The 13,277-nt window shown below is 39.0% G+C and overlaps 3 protein-coding genes across 3 annotated transcripts; all 3 read right to left on the bottom strand.

Annotated features, from left to right (window-relative positions):
- Positions 1-665: 665 nt before the first annotated feature.
- SARC_03722 (hypothetical protein) lies at positions 666-1,050 on the bottom strand (the record flags this gene model as incomplete). The annotated part of the gene is made up of 2 exons (XM_014302487.1): positions 666-677; positions 727-1,050. The coding sequence occupies 2 exons, from the start codon at positions 1,048-1,050 to the stop codon at positions 666-668; spliced, it is 336 nt and encodes a 111-aa protein (XP_014157962.1).
- A 2,160-nt stretch (positions 1,051-3,210) lies between these two features.
- On the bottom strand, positions 3,211-4,858 carry SARC_03723 (hypothetical protein). The gene has a single exon (XM_014302488.1). The coding sequence runs from the start codon at positions 4,354-4,356 to the stop codon at positions 3,952-3,954; it is 405 nt and encodes a 134-aa protein (XP_014157963.1). The 5' UTR covers positions 4,357-4,858; the 3' UTR covers positions 3,211-3,951.
- Positions 4,859-12,227: 7,369 nt separating this feature from the next.
- SARC_03724 (hypothetical protein) lies at positions 12,228-13,143 on the bottom strand (the record flags this gene model as incomplete). Its single annotated transcript, XM_014302489.1, has 2 exons — positions 12,228-12,827; positions 13,087-13,143. The coding sequence occupies 2 exons, from the start codon at positions 13,141-13,143 to the stop codon at positions 12,468-12,470; spliced, it is 417 nt and encodes a 138-aa protein (XP_014157964.1). The 3' UTR covers positions 12,228-12,467.
- Between the last annotated feature and the right edge of the window lie 134 nt (positions 13,144-13,277).

Consider the following 13,277-nt stretch of genomic DNA (forward strand, 5'->3'; position numbering starts at 1 on the left):
ATAGTACATATATATAGGATACCATAGTTACAAATATACATATATACATATGTACATATATACATATGGAAATATATATGTATATATATATACATATATATTAATATATACTTATATATATATATATATATGCTTATTACTTATATACATATAAACATATATACAAATATATATATATACATATATACATATATACATGTATACATGTACTTATACATGTACTTATACATGTACTTGTGAATGTACTTGTGCATGCACTTGTGTATGTACTTGTGCATGTACTTGTGCATGTACTTGTGCATATACTTGTGCATGTACTTGTGCATGTACTTGTGCATGTACTTGTTCATGTCCTTGTGCATGTACTTGTGCATGTAATTTTGCATCTACTTGTACTTATACATGTACTTATACATGTGCATGTACTTGTACTTATACATGTACTTATACTTATGCATGTACTTATACGTGTACTTATACATATACATGTACATGTACATATACATGTACATGTACAGCTATATGTATATGTATATATATATATAATATATATATATGTGTGTGTGTGTGTGTTTGTGTGTGTGTGTGTGTCTGTCTATATATATATATATATATATATATGTATATGTATCGCGAATAAATATACATCATTTCGCAGATTCCGTTTATAAATACTGCTTTTGTAACAGTAGGCACCACACACCTCCCGTCCTTCTCACTACACACCTTCTTCCGCGAAGCCTCAGTTTTCTTGTAAGCGATCGTGCTAGAGTTCGCTGCCAATCTCTTGAGATTTTCGGCTCTATGATTAACAGGCTTAGCCACTTCTTCGAATATACGCTTCATCTCGGCCTCTCTAATCTGTTTCTTGACTGCCTTTCCTTCATTTCGCCTGGTTTTCATGATACCTTTCTTGCTGTAAGCTTTGGGTTTTATATCTGTTATCGTGTGTTGTGTAGTTTGTACATTCAGTATAGTACTCTGTTTGATGGTTGTAGGCTTCGTTCTGTCGTAGACTTCTAAAGCTCGCTGTATCAGACGTGAAGACATGTTGCTCTATATTTTAGAGTATTGCTTGTTAAAAATGTTATGGTATCTGAGGTCTGATTATCAATTGTATATACTTTAAAAAAATACCTCACTGGTAAAAGTATTGCGAATTTTGCAATTTACTATGTACTTGAAAAATAATACACGTGGTGACTGATCAAATGTCGATAAAGTAAGCAGCCACGTGCTGTTATGATTTAGTTGAAGTATTAATGATAGGCGGCCATGTCTGGTACACCACTATGCTGCTAAGAATATCCCTTTTTGTAGTATTATGAGATAAGTGTTCAATCAGTTTATGATTAGCATTATCTGGCGATACAGCGGTAGATCGTATGCGATCAAAACAGCTGTTCTTGCTACGGAGACTCTTTTTCTGGGAACTTATTTCGGGAGCGAGAAGACCGTTAGGGAACGATGATAGTAGTCGCCCACACATGGGTACACACAGATACTTCATTAAATCATTGTGAGATTTATATATCTCTCAGTATTGAACTCTCAGTATTGGACTCTCTTTACACGTTCGGTCGTGCATTCTTAAGCATATTTTCTCACGTCGGTTCCCGCTCTCTAAATGCTACGCACAAGCGGAAAGTACCGATTCAAGTGCGAGAAGAATTGCTTCAATCTTCGAATTGCATCTCCCAGTGTATTTCTAAACTTATGCACTTACACACTCAATGTGTACACGGACACACACCGACGTTAAACACACACACACCAACGTCAATATGGTTTTATATATCTCAATAATAACCTGCATCCCATACATATTCAATCCATAAGATTGACAATATGGTATGTGATGGAGGCGTGAAGTCTACGAGTTCAAAATAGCAACTAAACAAACAGTATGTACATACTGCCGGGGCGACACACTATTTTTAGGATCTAGCTTATTATATTACATATCGCATGTTTGCCATAATTATATGTTATGTCCATCTTTAAACTAAGGTAGTATACAATTATGATGTGACGTCTATGTGAAGAGGAATTATTGATCGCAAAATAGAGAAATGTCCAACCCAATAGTGATCCCATCCATCTGAAGGAAAACGGAAAAGGTGGTACTAGAGTTTTACTACAAACACTTTTTATAACACCTAGACGCATTATATAGACTATCTCTAGCACAGCATAACTATTTAAACTGGCAGGGACAATTCCATTTTGTTCACATACACATCCACCTTCAAGCTAGCTTGATGATTGTCACTTATGTTTGTACATAGCAACGTGTGTTTCAATTTACAAAGTCACAAGAGTCAGAATCAATAGTACGGAGAGACATCAAATTTTCCTTGTTTATGTATGTTTTGGTTGATACTATCGTGCATGTTACGAGATACACAAACGTGTATAGTTTAACGAAATTTGTGCAATTTAAAGAATTTCGTTAAGAATAGTATAATAAAATATATCCAACAAATACACCACAAACCATAAGCAGCGTACAATGGGTGGTGAAAACTGAGACCAGAATAGCAATATTTAGGAACGTTATAATTCACGCTATTGCATACCGGTGGTGATATGTATTAATCTTCACGTAGTAAAATATGTGTACAAAAACAAGGATTGGGCACACGGACACGTGTATTTTAAGTAAATCCTACAGCCCAGAGCTACAAAACTCTCCCTACGTTACTTGTACGCGCATACGTGTAAATACTGGATATTACTATTATGTAAAAGAGCAACAACATAAGTCGATGGAATCAAAACAAGTATTCTCACATGGCTTTCCGACGAAGATAAGAATCTAAATGGGCTGTTTCGCAAACATTGTAATTTTAAAGAGATATATTTTAAGATACCCTGACAGATGTTGCTATACCCATTTTTGTATTTTAATGCAGACAGATTTTCACCTGTTGTATTCGAACTTTCGTTGTATATATCTGATTGATTATAATATGATTTACAAGTCACAGGAACATAACTATATAAGCTCATCAGCGAAAAGCCGTGCATAAAGATACAATCTTTCAATCGAGGATTGCCTACACAACAATCCTGGGTATTCACGGCACATTCACCGACTATGAGCTGTATCTCGAACCTATCATCCCGTTGGAATTGTACCTGTCGCTCTTTCTTTCTGTCATAAGGGATAGGCATGCACACGCTATACCTTATTCACGAAATGACCATTCTTGTAGCTCGAATTGAATACTCTATCATCTTCCCGACAACTTTCATGTGGTACACATTGCAGTAGGCTGCGTTGTATGTGTGTGAACGTCTTCTGCTGCTGTACAGATGGTTTTATGTGTGTATCACACTCTGAGTGCGTACTAATTATGTACTTGTATACTCTACTTATATATGTATGTGTCCACGTAGTCAGGAAGTGGCGTACCTACTCTTCCTGGTCGATATTCTGCCAAGCACGTGAGCCCCATGCTCTGATGCGCAACTCATAAGAAGTCGTATTTCCCTGGCAGTTTATATAAATTTTCAAGCACGTCCGTAGGCGTGGCCATCATCTCCTTCGGGCTGAGCTCGCTAGAATATTTCTTCCAAGTTTTGGACATATACAGGTCCACATAATCGGGTCTTTCGTTCACTAATATACGGATATGTGTCCTTGCACTATGATGTTTCGTGGGCTCGGGATGCAACGGTGTCCATCAAATGTAATATAATACGGTCGTAAGAACAGTATATTTATCTCATATGGCTCACTGAGTGCCCTTTACCTTCAGCATCCAAGGCTTCTATCTTGACTCTATGACGATCCATATGGTCGACTCTAGGCGTCCAAACTTGGTGCACAAGCACAATCTCGCCCTTATCGTCGTGTTTGGATTCCATCTTGCCTGAGAAATGACCAAGCACTCCGACATAGGGTGCTATTCTGAAAGGTGTTCTGCTGAGGAAGTAGGCATGTCGCTAAACGTCTTTATCTCCCCTGGATGTTGCTAGTAGCTCCACGTCATTCCGTATTACATTCAGTAGCTCTAGTGCCACGTTTGATCGCCGGAGATCGATGAGCATAATGCCGGTGTCACACCCCACAGTCATATGCGTGCTAGTGAATAATTGAGACTTGTCCATGGATACAACGCGTTCGTCATACGCATTCTTCAGTATACCAATACTTTCTTCATTTGAATAGAGCTCCTTCTGCTTTGCGCTTATCAGTTTTGTATCAATGGTGTAATTCCCTTCAATATCCGCCCAGAACACTGTACCTAGACCCGGGCTGATGTCGGACACATGGTTGCCAGCGGATACGGAGGTGTCTCCTGTATTTGCCCAGTAGTCTGCCCCCCACTCACCGCCTAATTCAAGCATCGAGTAAAGTCCTGTAAGGTCAACTACTGGCAAAGTGTCGCAATCTAAAAATAGCACCTGTTCGAGATCTGTGTGATTGTTGAGATGAGTACGCCTAAGAATGAGTCTTTAGCTGAATGTCGCCAACCCAAGTTTTTGGGGTGGTGTACGCCAGGCGAGGTACCGCAGGTCATTGCAATAACGGGGGTGGTTGTTCGGGTACTATTCTGTTGAATTGTGGTACGACAGCTAAGTGATAATAATCATAGTGAACGATGCCAAAAGGCAATCTGTATAAAGCGCGCAATGCCCATCGTTCGTTGCATTGCCATAGTGTTCTGTAATGTTTTCACCTGATAAATTCACCTGATAAATTTATTTCAGTTCTGTACACATTGGCAAACACCTGTCATGATTTGCAAACACTTGATCTCCAGTTAGAAATTTATATCTAAACGCACACTATTGTGTATTTATTTGTGTATTGTGAACAACAAATAAATATCAATATGCTTAGTATGAGTATTCCGTGACACTATTTTGTAGAAAAAAAATTATGTACATTTGTACATTTCATAGCCTTCTACGTATAATTTATAGAAGGCTATGTACATATTTATTTATTTACACGCTTTATATCGTAAACAATTGGCAAGTCAATATCGACACTTCGACGCTTTCAGTCTTCGACACATTGACAGTCGACACACGTGACGTAAATACAAATAAATAAAGATCTACTCTGCACGCACATACCCGAGAGCCGAGCTCGCCACGAAGTCGCCATTCGTCAATCGGAAAATGAAATTCAGAAATCACATATTTTACTCAGGTGGGTTTTAGGGTTTATGTATTTGAAAAAAAAAAGGCCAGATAAACGACACACGGGTGTTGGGTGGTCATAAATTATCGGCCTTCTCCGACGGTTTAGGACTTCAGGCAATCTCTCTAGAGAGCTGTTTACAATATAGAATAAACGACCGATATATTTACCGCTTATTTCAAACTGTCGGAAATAACTTTTTTCATCTAAAAAAACATAGCCTCTGAAGACTTAAATTGTACAAAAAAAAATAGTGGAAGCTCTGGAGTTTTTGGAGTCGAGTCCTAGAGTCCTCCTATCTCGTGCCTGGGCCGCCCTGGGTCAACAGTCCGACATCCGACAGACAAAGGTCATAGTACGGTACTTAACAATATTTTGAAGATCCCGTAAAACCGTACTACCTTGAATGCCCTTGAACCTTGAAAGTAAAATCAAAGATTCAAAGTGCTAAATAAATATCCGAATTTGACGAAACGCACTTTTGTTTCGGTTCAACTTTCAAGGCTGTAAAGGATTTCATTGGCTAATATGCCTTGATGTACAATTGTACAAATACTAGAAGGCTAGGTTTTGTTTTGTTACAAATATTTATTTATCTTAATATATTTGAATTTTTTTTAAACAAGCAAAAAAAACAAAAACATGTAAAAGTATCTCGAAAGTCTTTAAACGGCACTGGTGACAATATAATTACTACCTACCTCAGCCCAGTTTCCTACCAGTCTCATACATGCTTTCTCGAGTTTACTTTGCTTTTTTATTTAGATGTAATTAGCGTGATTTTAGCCCATATATTGCACTTGTATTAGTTTTTTGTCGGCCTCAGAGGAGAGGTCGACGTATGTTAGACGCGAATAGTGTCAACTGTAAAACCTTGGGCGAATCCGAAGCAATAGTTAAGACAGAGGACGCCTATATACATGTGTCTAACTGCTAACATATGTCAAGCCCACAAGATCGACAAGGACCTAACATAAGTGCAACAAATGGGTTGTACCGCGCTACAATATCGAATATTTAAGAAAATTACGCTAATTACATTGTTACACCTATATTTAAGCAAAGTAAACTCGAGAAAGTATGTACGAGACTGGTAGGAAACTGGGCCTGAGGCGGTTAATAATTTCATTGTCTCTAGTGTCGTATAAATACATTCCTCACACACTGTATTGTGTATTTTTAAAACTGTAAATGTGTATGTAAATAGTAAATACAATGGGTCCTCGCTAGTTGTCAACTTTTTAGTTGTCCATTTCGATAGATGTCAACTTTCATTTTCGCATTGATCAATATTTTTTTTCAGTACTATCAGCGGCTCATACATTAGCTCTACCACTGACAGTATATCACTATTGGTGTTGAAGGACTGAATATCATATAGAACCGATCATTTCTCGTGTATAGAATTATGGGCCACGCTACCATAACGACACACGCACGTTTCTCGGTGTAAATATTTCACAGTTGTATACACATGCACCCTGATACGCGCATAACTATCACGATGTCTAGCACAGATATGTAAAAGGAAGTTCGTAGAGTAATGTATTTTAGTGGTGATATGCTGGGTCAAGAACACGCATCATATGGTCGGATAGGCCGAAAACCTGTGGTCCAATCAAATGGCTTGTATGTTTGTTTACTTGATAGATGTCAACTTTTTGTCTCAGAACGGTTGTTGACATCTAGCGAGGACCCACCGTATTGGGCACCGTGGCCTCATTTTTTAGATTTTTGAGATGAAAATCAGGGCAACATGTCTAAGTAAGTAGTAAATACATAGACCAAGGTTCCACAGAGACATGACTGTGAGACTGTGAAGAGTGAAGAGTGAAGTCACAAGTGTGACCCTCGGCACTGTGAGGCTGTGAGCAGGGCAGCAAGGCAACTAAAAACCTTTTTTTTAAAAGCTTGCTCTCATACATAGAGTCATAAGATTTCTTACCACAAATTCTTCGAGTGATACTGAGTGAAGTGCGAGTATTTTTCAAATTCAATGAGTAGATAAAACTATTCAAAGGTTTTTGAAAATAGTACGTATTTGGTGAAGTCGCTTTTGTTTTTTTGTTTTTGTGTTTTTGTTTAAAAAAAACAAAAGATGTTGCACTTGTGGGGGGTTTTTAGTAAAATCCCACAGACCAGCACATATTCACTTTTATTTTTTATGTAAAAAAAAATGTCTATACTTTATTATAATGTGCACAGCAACTCCAAATAGTTTCTTGGAAAAACTGACACGTATACTCTATACTGTAAGGAAAACCCTGCTTCTTGAAATAGTTTAGATATTCACAATTTCTCACCCCCAATTTTGAGTGAAATTTCACTGTAGTACCTTAGATTCCTCCCTAAGTCATCCTCTGTGATAGGAAGGTTAGAGGGGGTGGTACCCTATGAGATTAGTAGGGTGAAGAGAGAGTATAGTCATCTATATAAAGGTATAGATATGACTCTATGCTAGGTGTATACATTATGTAGAGTGGCGTATTTTATGTACACACTAGTCGTTCATTTATTTATACTTATTCTGTGAATTGTTTTTGAAATAAAGATGAAATTTAAACTTCTTTTTTCGCCGGAGAAGTTGTTTGACGATGTTTTTTAATTTAAATATGAAATGAAAAATGAAATTTGAGTGAAATTATGATCCTATTGATTGTTTTAGGGTTTTTGGGTTCCATAGTATAGTTTTCAAAAACAAAACAAGATCCCGCCAAAAAAATCATTCGTTAATTCCTTTTTTAAAATTTCATTCCTGAAAATCGGCAGCGAGACTGGTCTCGACTCTCGCCATTATGCCTAGATATGAAATTCGGGCTTCGAAATTTCATGTTTCATATTTCATTTCATTTTCAAAATCAGGGGTGAGAACAAGCCTTAGACCTTGTATGCAATTACTAATATCCCTTTTTTTTAAAGTATCCTCCATAATTTATAATACATGTTCTGAGATGTTGTCTCAACTTCTAGTGTTGTGTATCCTTGACAACTTTTAGAAATCTTATGCAGGCCTCACTGGACTAGTCTCCACCAGTAGTCTCTCACCCTGTCATCTACTGTCTTTTACTGGACATCCCGCCGTTGTCAACCATCTAGTTAAGCCAAGGTCGCAAATACAATAACTACAACTTTATATGTATTAAACTCTCCTTCTGGGCAGCCTTGAGTCCCTCTACTCTTTCCCACTGCCAGTTACTCCCTTAACCCAGTCAAATTACCCCTCTTACACGTCTGCGAATAACACTACTTTTATTGAACTTCTACGAGTGCTACAGGTTATGACCCTTGTGGGCAAATACATCACACAAATTGCACGTACCAATTCCAGTCATAGACATCATGACCGACTCGGAAATTTCATCGTCGAAGATGAAATGGAGTATGGACCCGCCTAAACATAATACTGGGGTTGACAAATAGCTGCAACACAACACTCGCAGCTAAATCTGACTACATTAACGATATTGAATCCGTTTTGAACTATAAATACGTCAAACATGAACTTCTTGCACGTACCGTTGCTACGCCGGTCGACAAGCGCACCAATGCTACCGATCGCGATCGCCTAGAATCATGCGAAAATTTCTTCACTCTTTTTAATCATGACTTGCCGTCCACTTAGTCATTATTAACCTAAACCGGGGTTTTCTAGTTGCATTCTTACTTGTTCATACTATTGTCTTAGTTGCTGAAAAATATTAGAACATTATATTTGTATACACTTTTAGTTATAAATAATAGAGAAAAGTATAATAAAAGATAGTTGTTCAAAGTAAAAGTAAATAGTCGCCAGTAGGTTATGGGCTTGTATTTGCTGCTGTCTACTATGCTCAGCTCCACCGATGCTACTGCTGGCTCCACTCGCATCACGTGGGCACGACTTGCGCTCTCAGGTGATAACTATGATCGCTGGGATGCCGACCTCCATCTCTCAAGCGTTGCGAACCCATAGCGCATGATCTGATTGAGATCACAGTCTGTACATGACTAAATACTCTGTCAACTAAAGTTGCCAGCTTAGGGTGTGCGATCCCATTTCGCTTAACATCTTTAAGTGCATCTACTAAGTTCTGGTACTTCAGCGTACGGTTTTGCGTCAGCCAAGCAAGAATGTTTCTATCATTCTGATCATCCAGAATAAAGGTAGGGTGTTGAGAATCCACTTGCGTGGTCTCTAAGTCTGTAGTGTTTCCAGACTCCTGTCCTCCGTTCGCGTGAAATGTCATATGTGCGCTCGTGTGCGTTTGATACACGTGACTTATTTAATAGTCGCATTATATGTATATATGCTTCAGGATTATCTTTCATTAATCCCTTTAAAAATAGGGTTTGAAAGACTTCGGGTTTGGACTTTATGTTATTAAACAGAGTCCTGGCTAGAGACTGACGCTTTTTAACTGTAGTGACATTAGTACATTGTATTTCTTGTGCACAGATTTGAAGTGCTGTGTTGCCTTTGAACTGCTTAACGTTCAATTTAGGAGAGAGTGGAATCTCTGATTCTTTGACCTTGATTAGGAAAGTCTCAGAAGGGGTCCATTTGATTGTTCCAATGGGACCTATACAACATATTATAGTATGTCTCCAGAGCGTCTTCTGGACAGCTCGGGTACCCTGATATAGGAAAGTATCTACGGAAGTACCTTCTTTTTTACATAAAAAAAAGGCGATTTGACATTTGGCATAAAAAAATGGTAAATATGGCACTAAATAAAGAGTATTTTGAAGTTTTTGAAGTATCTACTTCCTTATCGAAATATATTGGCTAGCATTGTATCATGCTTATTAATTTATTGAGCCATGGATCTTAACTCCGTAATGGGCAATACAACGTGATGGTAGCTTATGTATATGAACATAATTTAATAGCTTGGTAATTAGCTGCCATGGCGGATTAGCCCGTGCATTATGTTTGGAGAGGTCTATTTGAAAGGCGTCTCTCATAGGATGATTTAAAGTACTGTAATTCGATAGTTGTGCATTTTGATGTGTAGCAAATATATCTATGGTGTGTGGCCCAAATATCTTTTGAGCCAGTTCAAACCACCTGGGGTTACATTTCCAATCAGTGGCTGGTAACTCACGTACGGATTTATTAAAGTCCGGTACGAAGCGTGATAACATATCCGGTAAATGGTTATGTATACCTGGCAGATGTTTTATATCAAAAAGAACCTTTGATATTGTATCATGCCAGCGACTCAGTATTTGTGAGTCGGGTTTCATCTCTTTCATATATTGAAGAGATTTCTGATCACACATCAGCGTAAATGCTGTTCCGTATAAGTAATCTCGGAAGTGTGTTTGAGCTGCCACTATGGCTAATCGCTCTTGTTTGACAGTTGGATAATTCAACTGTGAAATATTCATCGCTCGACTAAAGAATTGTATATATCTAGGTTTGTTATCTATACCCTGATATAATACTCCTCCTAGGGCTAAGTCGGAGGTGTCCGTTGCTATTTCAAACAGCACGCCATCGACTGGTCCTTGTACAACAGGGGCTTGTTGGACTGCGTGCTTGAGGGCTTTAAATGTGACATCACACTCTTTAGTCCGCAAGTCTCCTAGTTTGCCCTTATGACATCTTAAGTGTCCAAAAGGTTTAAGGTAGTCAGTCAAATGTGGTACTCCATCTGAAAAGAAGTTTACAAACTCACACATGCTGTTCACATCTCTTCCTGTAGTTGGTGTTCGTCAATCTAACAGGTGTTCCCCCTTACAGCGGTCGATTTCAATACCTTCTCCAGATATACGGTAGCCTAAGAGCTGTATTTTGCTTATTTCTTCTCGTTAATCTTGAAGTTTTGTTCGTTGAGTCTCTGAAGGACTTGCCGGACTAATCCGGCATGCTCGCCCTTAGTCTTAGAAAAGATGACTATGTCATCTATGTAAACTTGCACGTTAGGCATGTCTGCAAATATTTCCTCTATTACCTGTTGCCAGAATGCTGGTAAAGAGTGCAACCCGAAAGGTGCACCTCTAAACCTATATTGTTTACCTTTCCAGGTATAACTAAAGTACTTACGATGAGGTTCATAAATTTGCATTTGATGATATCCCTGTGTTAGATCTATGGATGTAAACACAGTAGCACCTTCCATTCGTCTCAGTAACTCGTTTATACGAAGGAGATGGAAACTATGAGTCGGCAATAACTTATTTATTGGTCTCATATCTAGACAACGAATGTATGCCCTTCATGTTGGTCTTCCTCCGTTACCATATCCTCTATTACTCTCTGTTTTGGCGAGTTCGAATTGGGCCTCCAGGAATACTTCCTCCGTTATCCATTGAAACTTTCCATACGTATTGAATGAGGAGGACAGATTTCCCTCTCAGAGTAAATACTCTGAATTATTATGCTACTGTCGATATACGAGCATTGCTTGAACCTTTATACTACACTACACTTCACGGTAACTCAAATCTAAGGGTTCATGGCGACGAATCAGTAGTGGAGAAAATATTCGGAATCTACCATATGGAATACGGCATTGTACCTACACTACTCTTCGTGATTTCATCCCGGAGCAACTACGCATTTTGCTACGTAGCAATATACCGTGGTTACATCAACTCATCAACCAAGACTCACAGAAATTGGTGCGGCAGATTTGCTTGTCAACATGCGTGCAAAATGCAAAGATATTAAGCGAGGACAACTACCATTGGTCTTGTGCTGCAACGGTAGTTAACCAAATAGACACTGTCGTACTCCGGCCTGTTATTGCAAGTGCTGCGAAATACAGGGTTGTCGCACTTCAGACGTGGACTGAGAGTGTCATTGAGAAGGCAGCAAGCACGGCCGAGTCTACGCGTGTATCGATATGATCGATACGGTCATTTTTAGTGTAGAAACCACATCCTAATTCGATCGATGGGCGATGTTGCGTCGGACTATGTAATGGTGCGAATGTAATCTAGATATCCCAATTTTATTCTAATATCGAATTGTAATAGTTTGGTAGTGGACTGGTGACTGGCGGTGAGATACATATAACGTGTCTAAATTTACATCAGATTGCCTGCCTATCACATTTAAGCTATGATGAGCTCGTGTTTCATTTGCCGATTCAATTTAATTTATTGAGGGGTTCTCCTCCATACACGCAAGGATTGGTGGACTTGTTGAACGGGCCCTTCTCCGTCTCGAGATGCAAATTAAAAACGAAGTTATTTTAACCAACTCATTCAGGAGCGAGAGCGCAACAAAGTCAGTTCGGTACAGCCGTCTCTTCTATTCTTATCCATCCATTACATTCCTCCTTCCATACCATATTATTTCATTACATTAATAGATATGTACCTACTCCTCACCACCGGTAGCGCCCTTGACCGCTCCAGCCGCTCCTCTGGTTTGCAAGAACACTAGCTGCGCCTTGGCACTACTCACACTAATTCCACGCTGTCTGTCCTGCGCTTTGCCCATCTCACACGCCTTCTGCTTATCCTGTTCGTGCTGGATTACATCCCACTGTATGTCTCCTGGTAAGGGTATGGTTGCAATAGGCTCAGGGGTCGATGAGCTAGACTTGAGTAGATATGTACTACTCTTCTGTGGCTCCTCAATGCGCTGTCGCGTGCGTGTGACTATCACCGCCAGGTTGACGTTGGGTGTGCCGGAGGTGAATGTCGTCTTGTGCAAGTGGGCGATGAAATCACCCTCCTGTCATAATAAAATTATATTAAATGAATTAGATTCACCAATACTAACACCCTATTGTGTAGAAAGTGTCTGCTAAGCTCGGATAAGGCTTTAGGAAGGTATTGCTAGCACGTAGACTGTCACAAACTGATCAATTTTGAACCCGTATTGAGACTCTAGATGTGAGGATCAGATTTCGCACCACTGCAATACTGGTTGTCCAATGCCTTGATGAGTGACAAATCATCAGCACAATTGTAGAGCAGTTACATTATACAACGCTTCGTTGAAGGCTATAGCCTTCTGACTCCTCACAACTATCGAGCGTGGCAGCCATCTATGGTATTAACTGTACTTCAATTTTAGTAGTCATCGCTATGTTATACGAACAGACACTTATGCAAACACACGCACACCCAAACAAACACACACACATACATACATACACACACACACACACACATATATATA

Source organism: Sphaeroforma arctica (assembly GCF_001186125.1).
Source record: "Sphaeroforma arctica JP610 unplaced genomic scaffold supercont1.195, whole genome shotgun sequence".
In the NCBI taxonomy this organism is placed as follows: domain Eukaryota; class Ichthyosporea; order Ichthyophonida; genus Sphaeroforma; species Sphaeroforma arctica.

Bases quoted from the DNA above. Each gene is read 5' to 3' on its own strand.
- SARC_03723 (XM_014302488.1), bottom strand. From the start codon at position 4,356: ATGCTTGAATTAGGCGGTGAGTGGGGGGCAGACTACTGGGCAAATACA.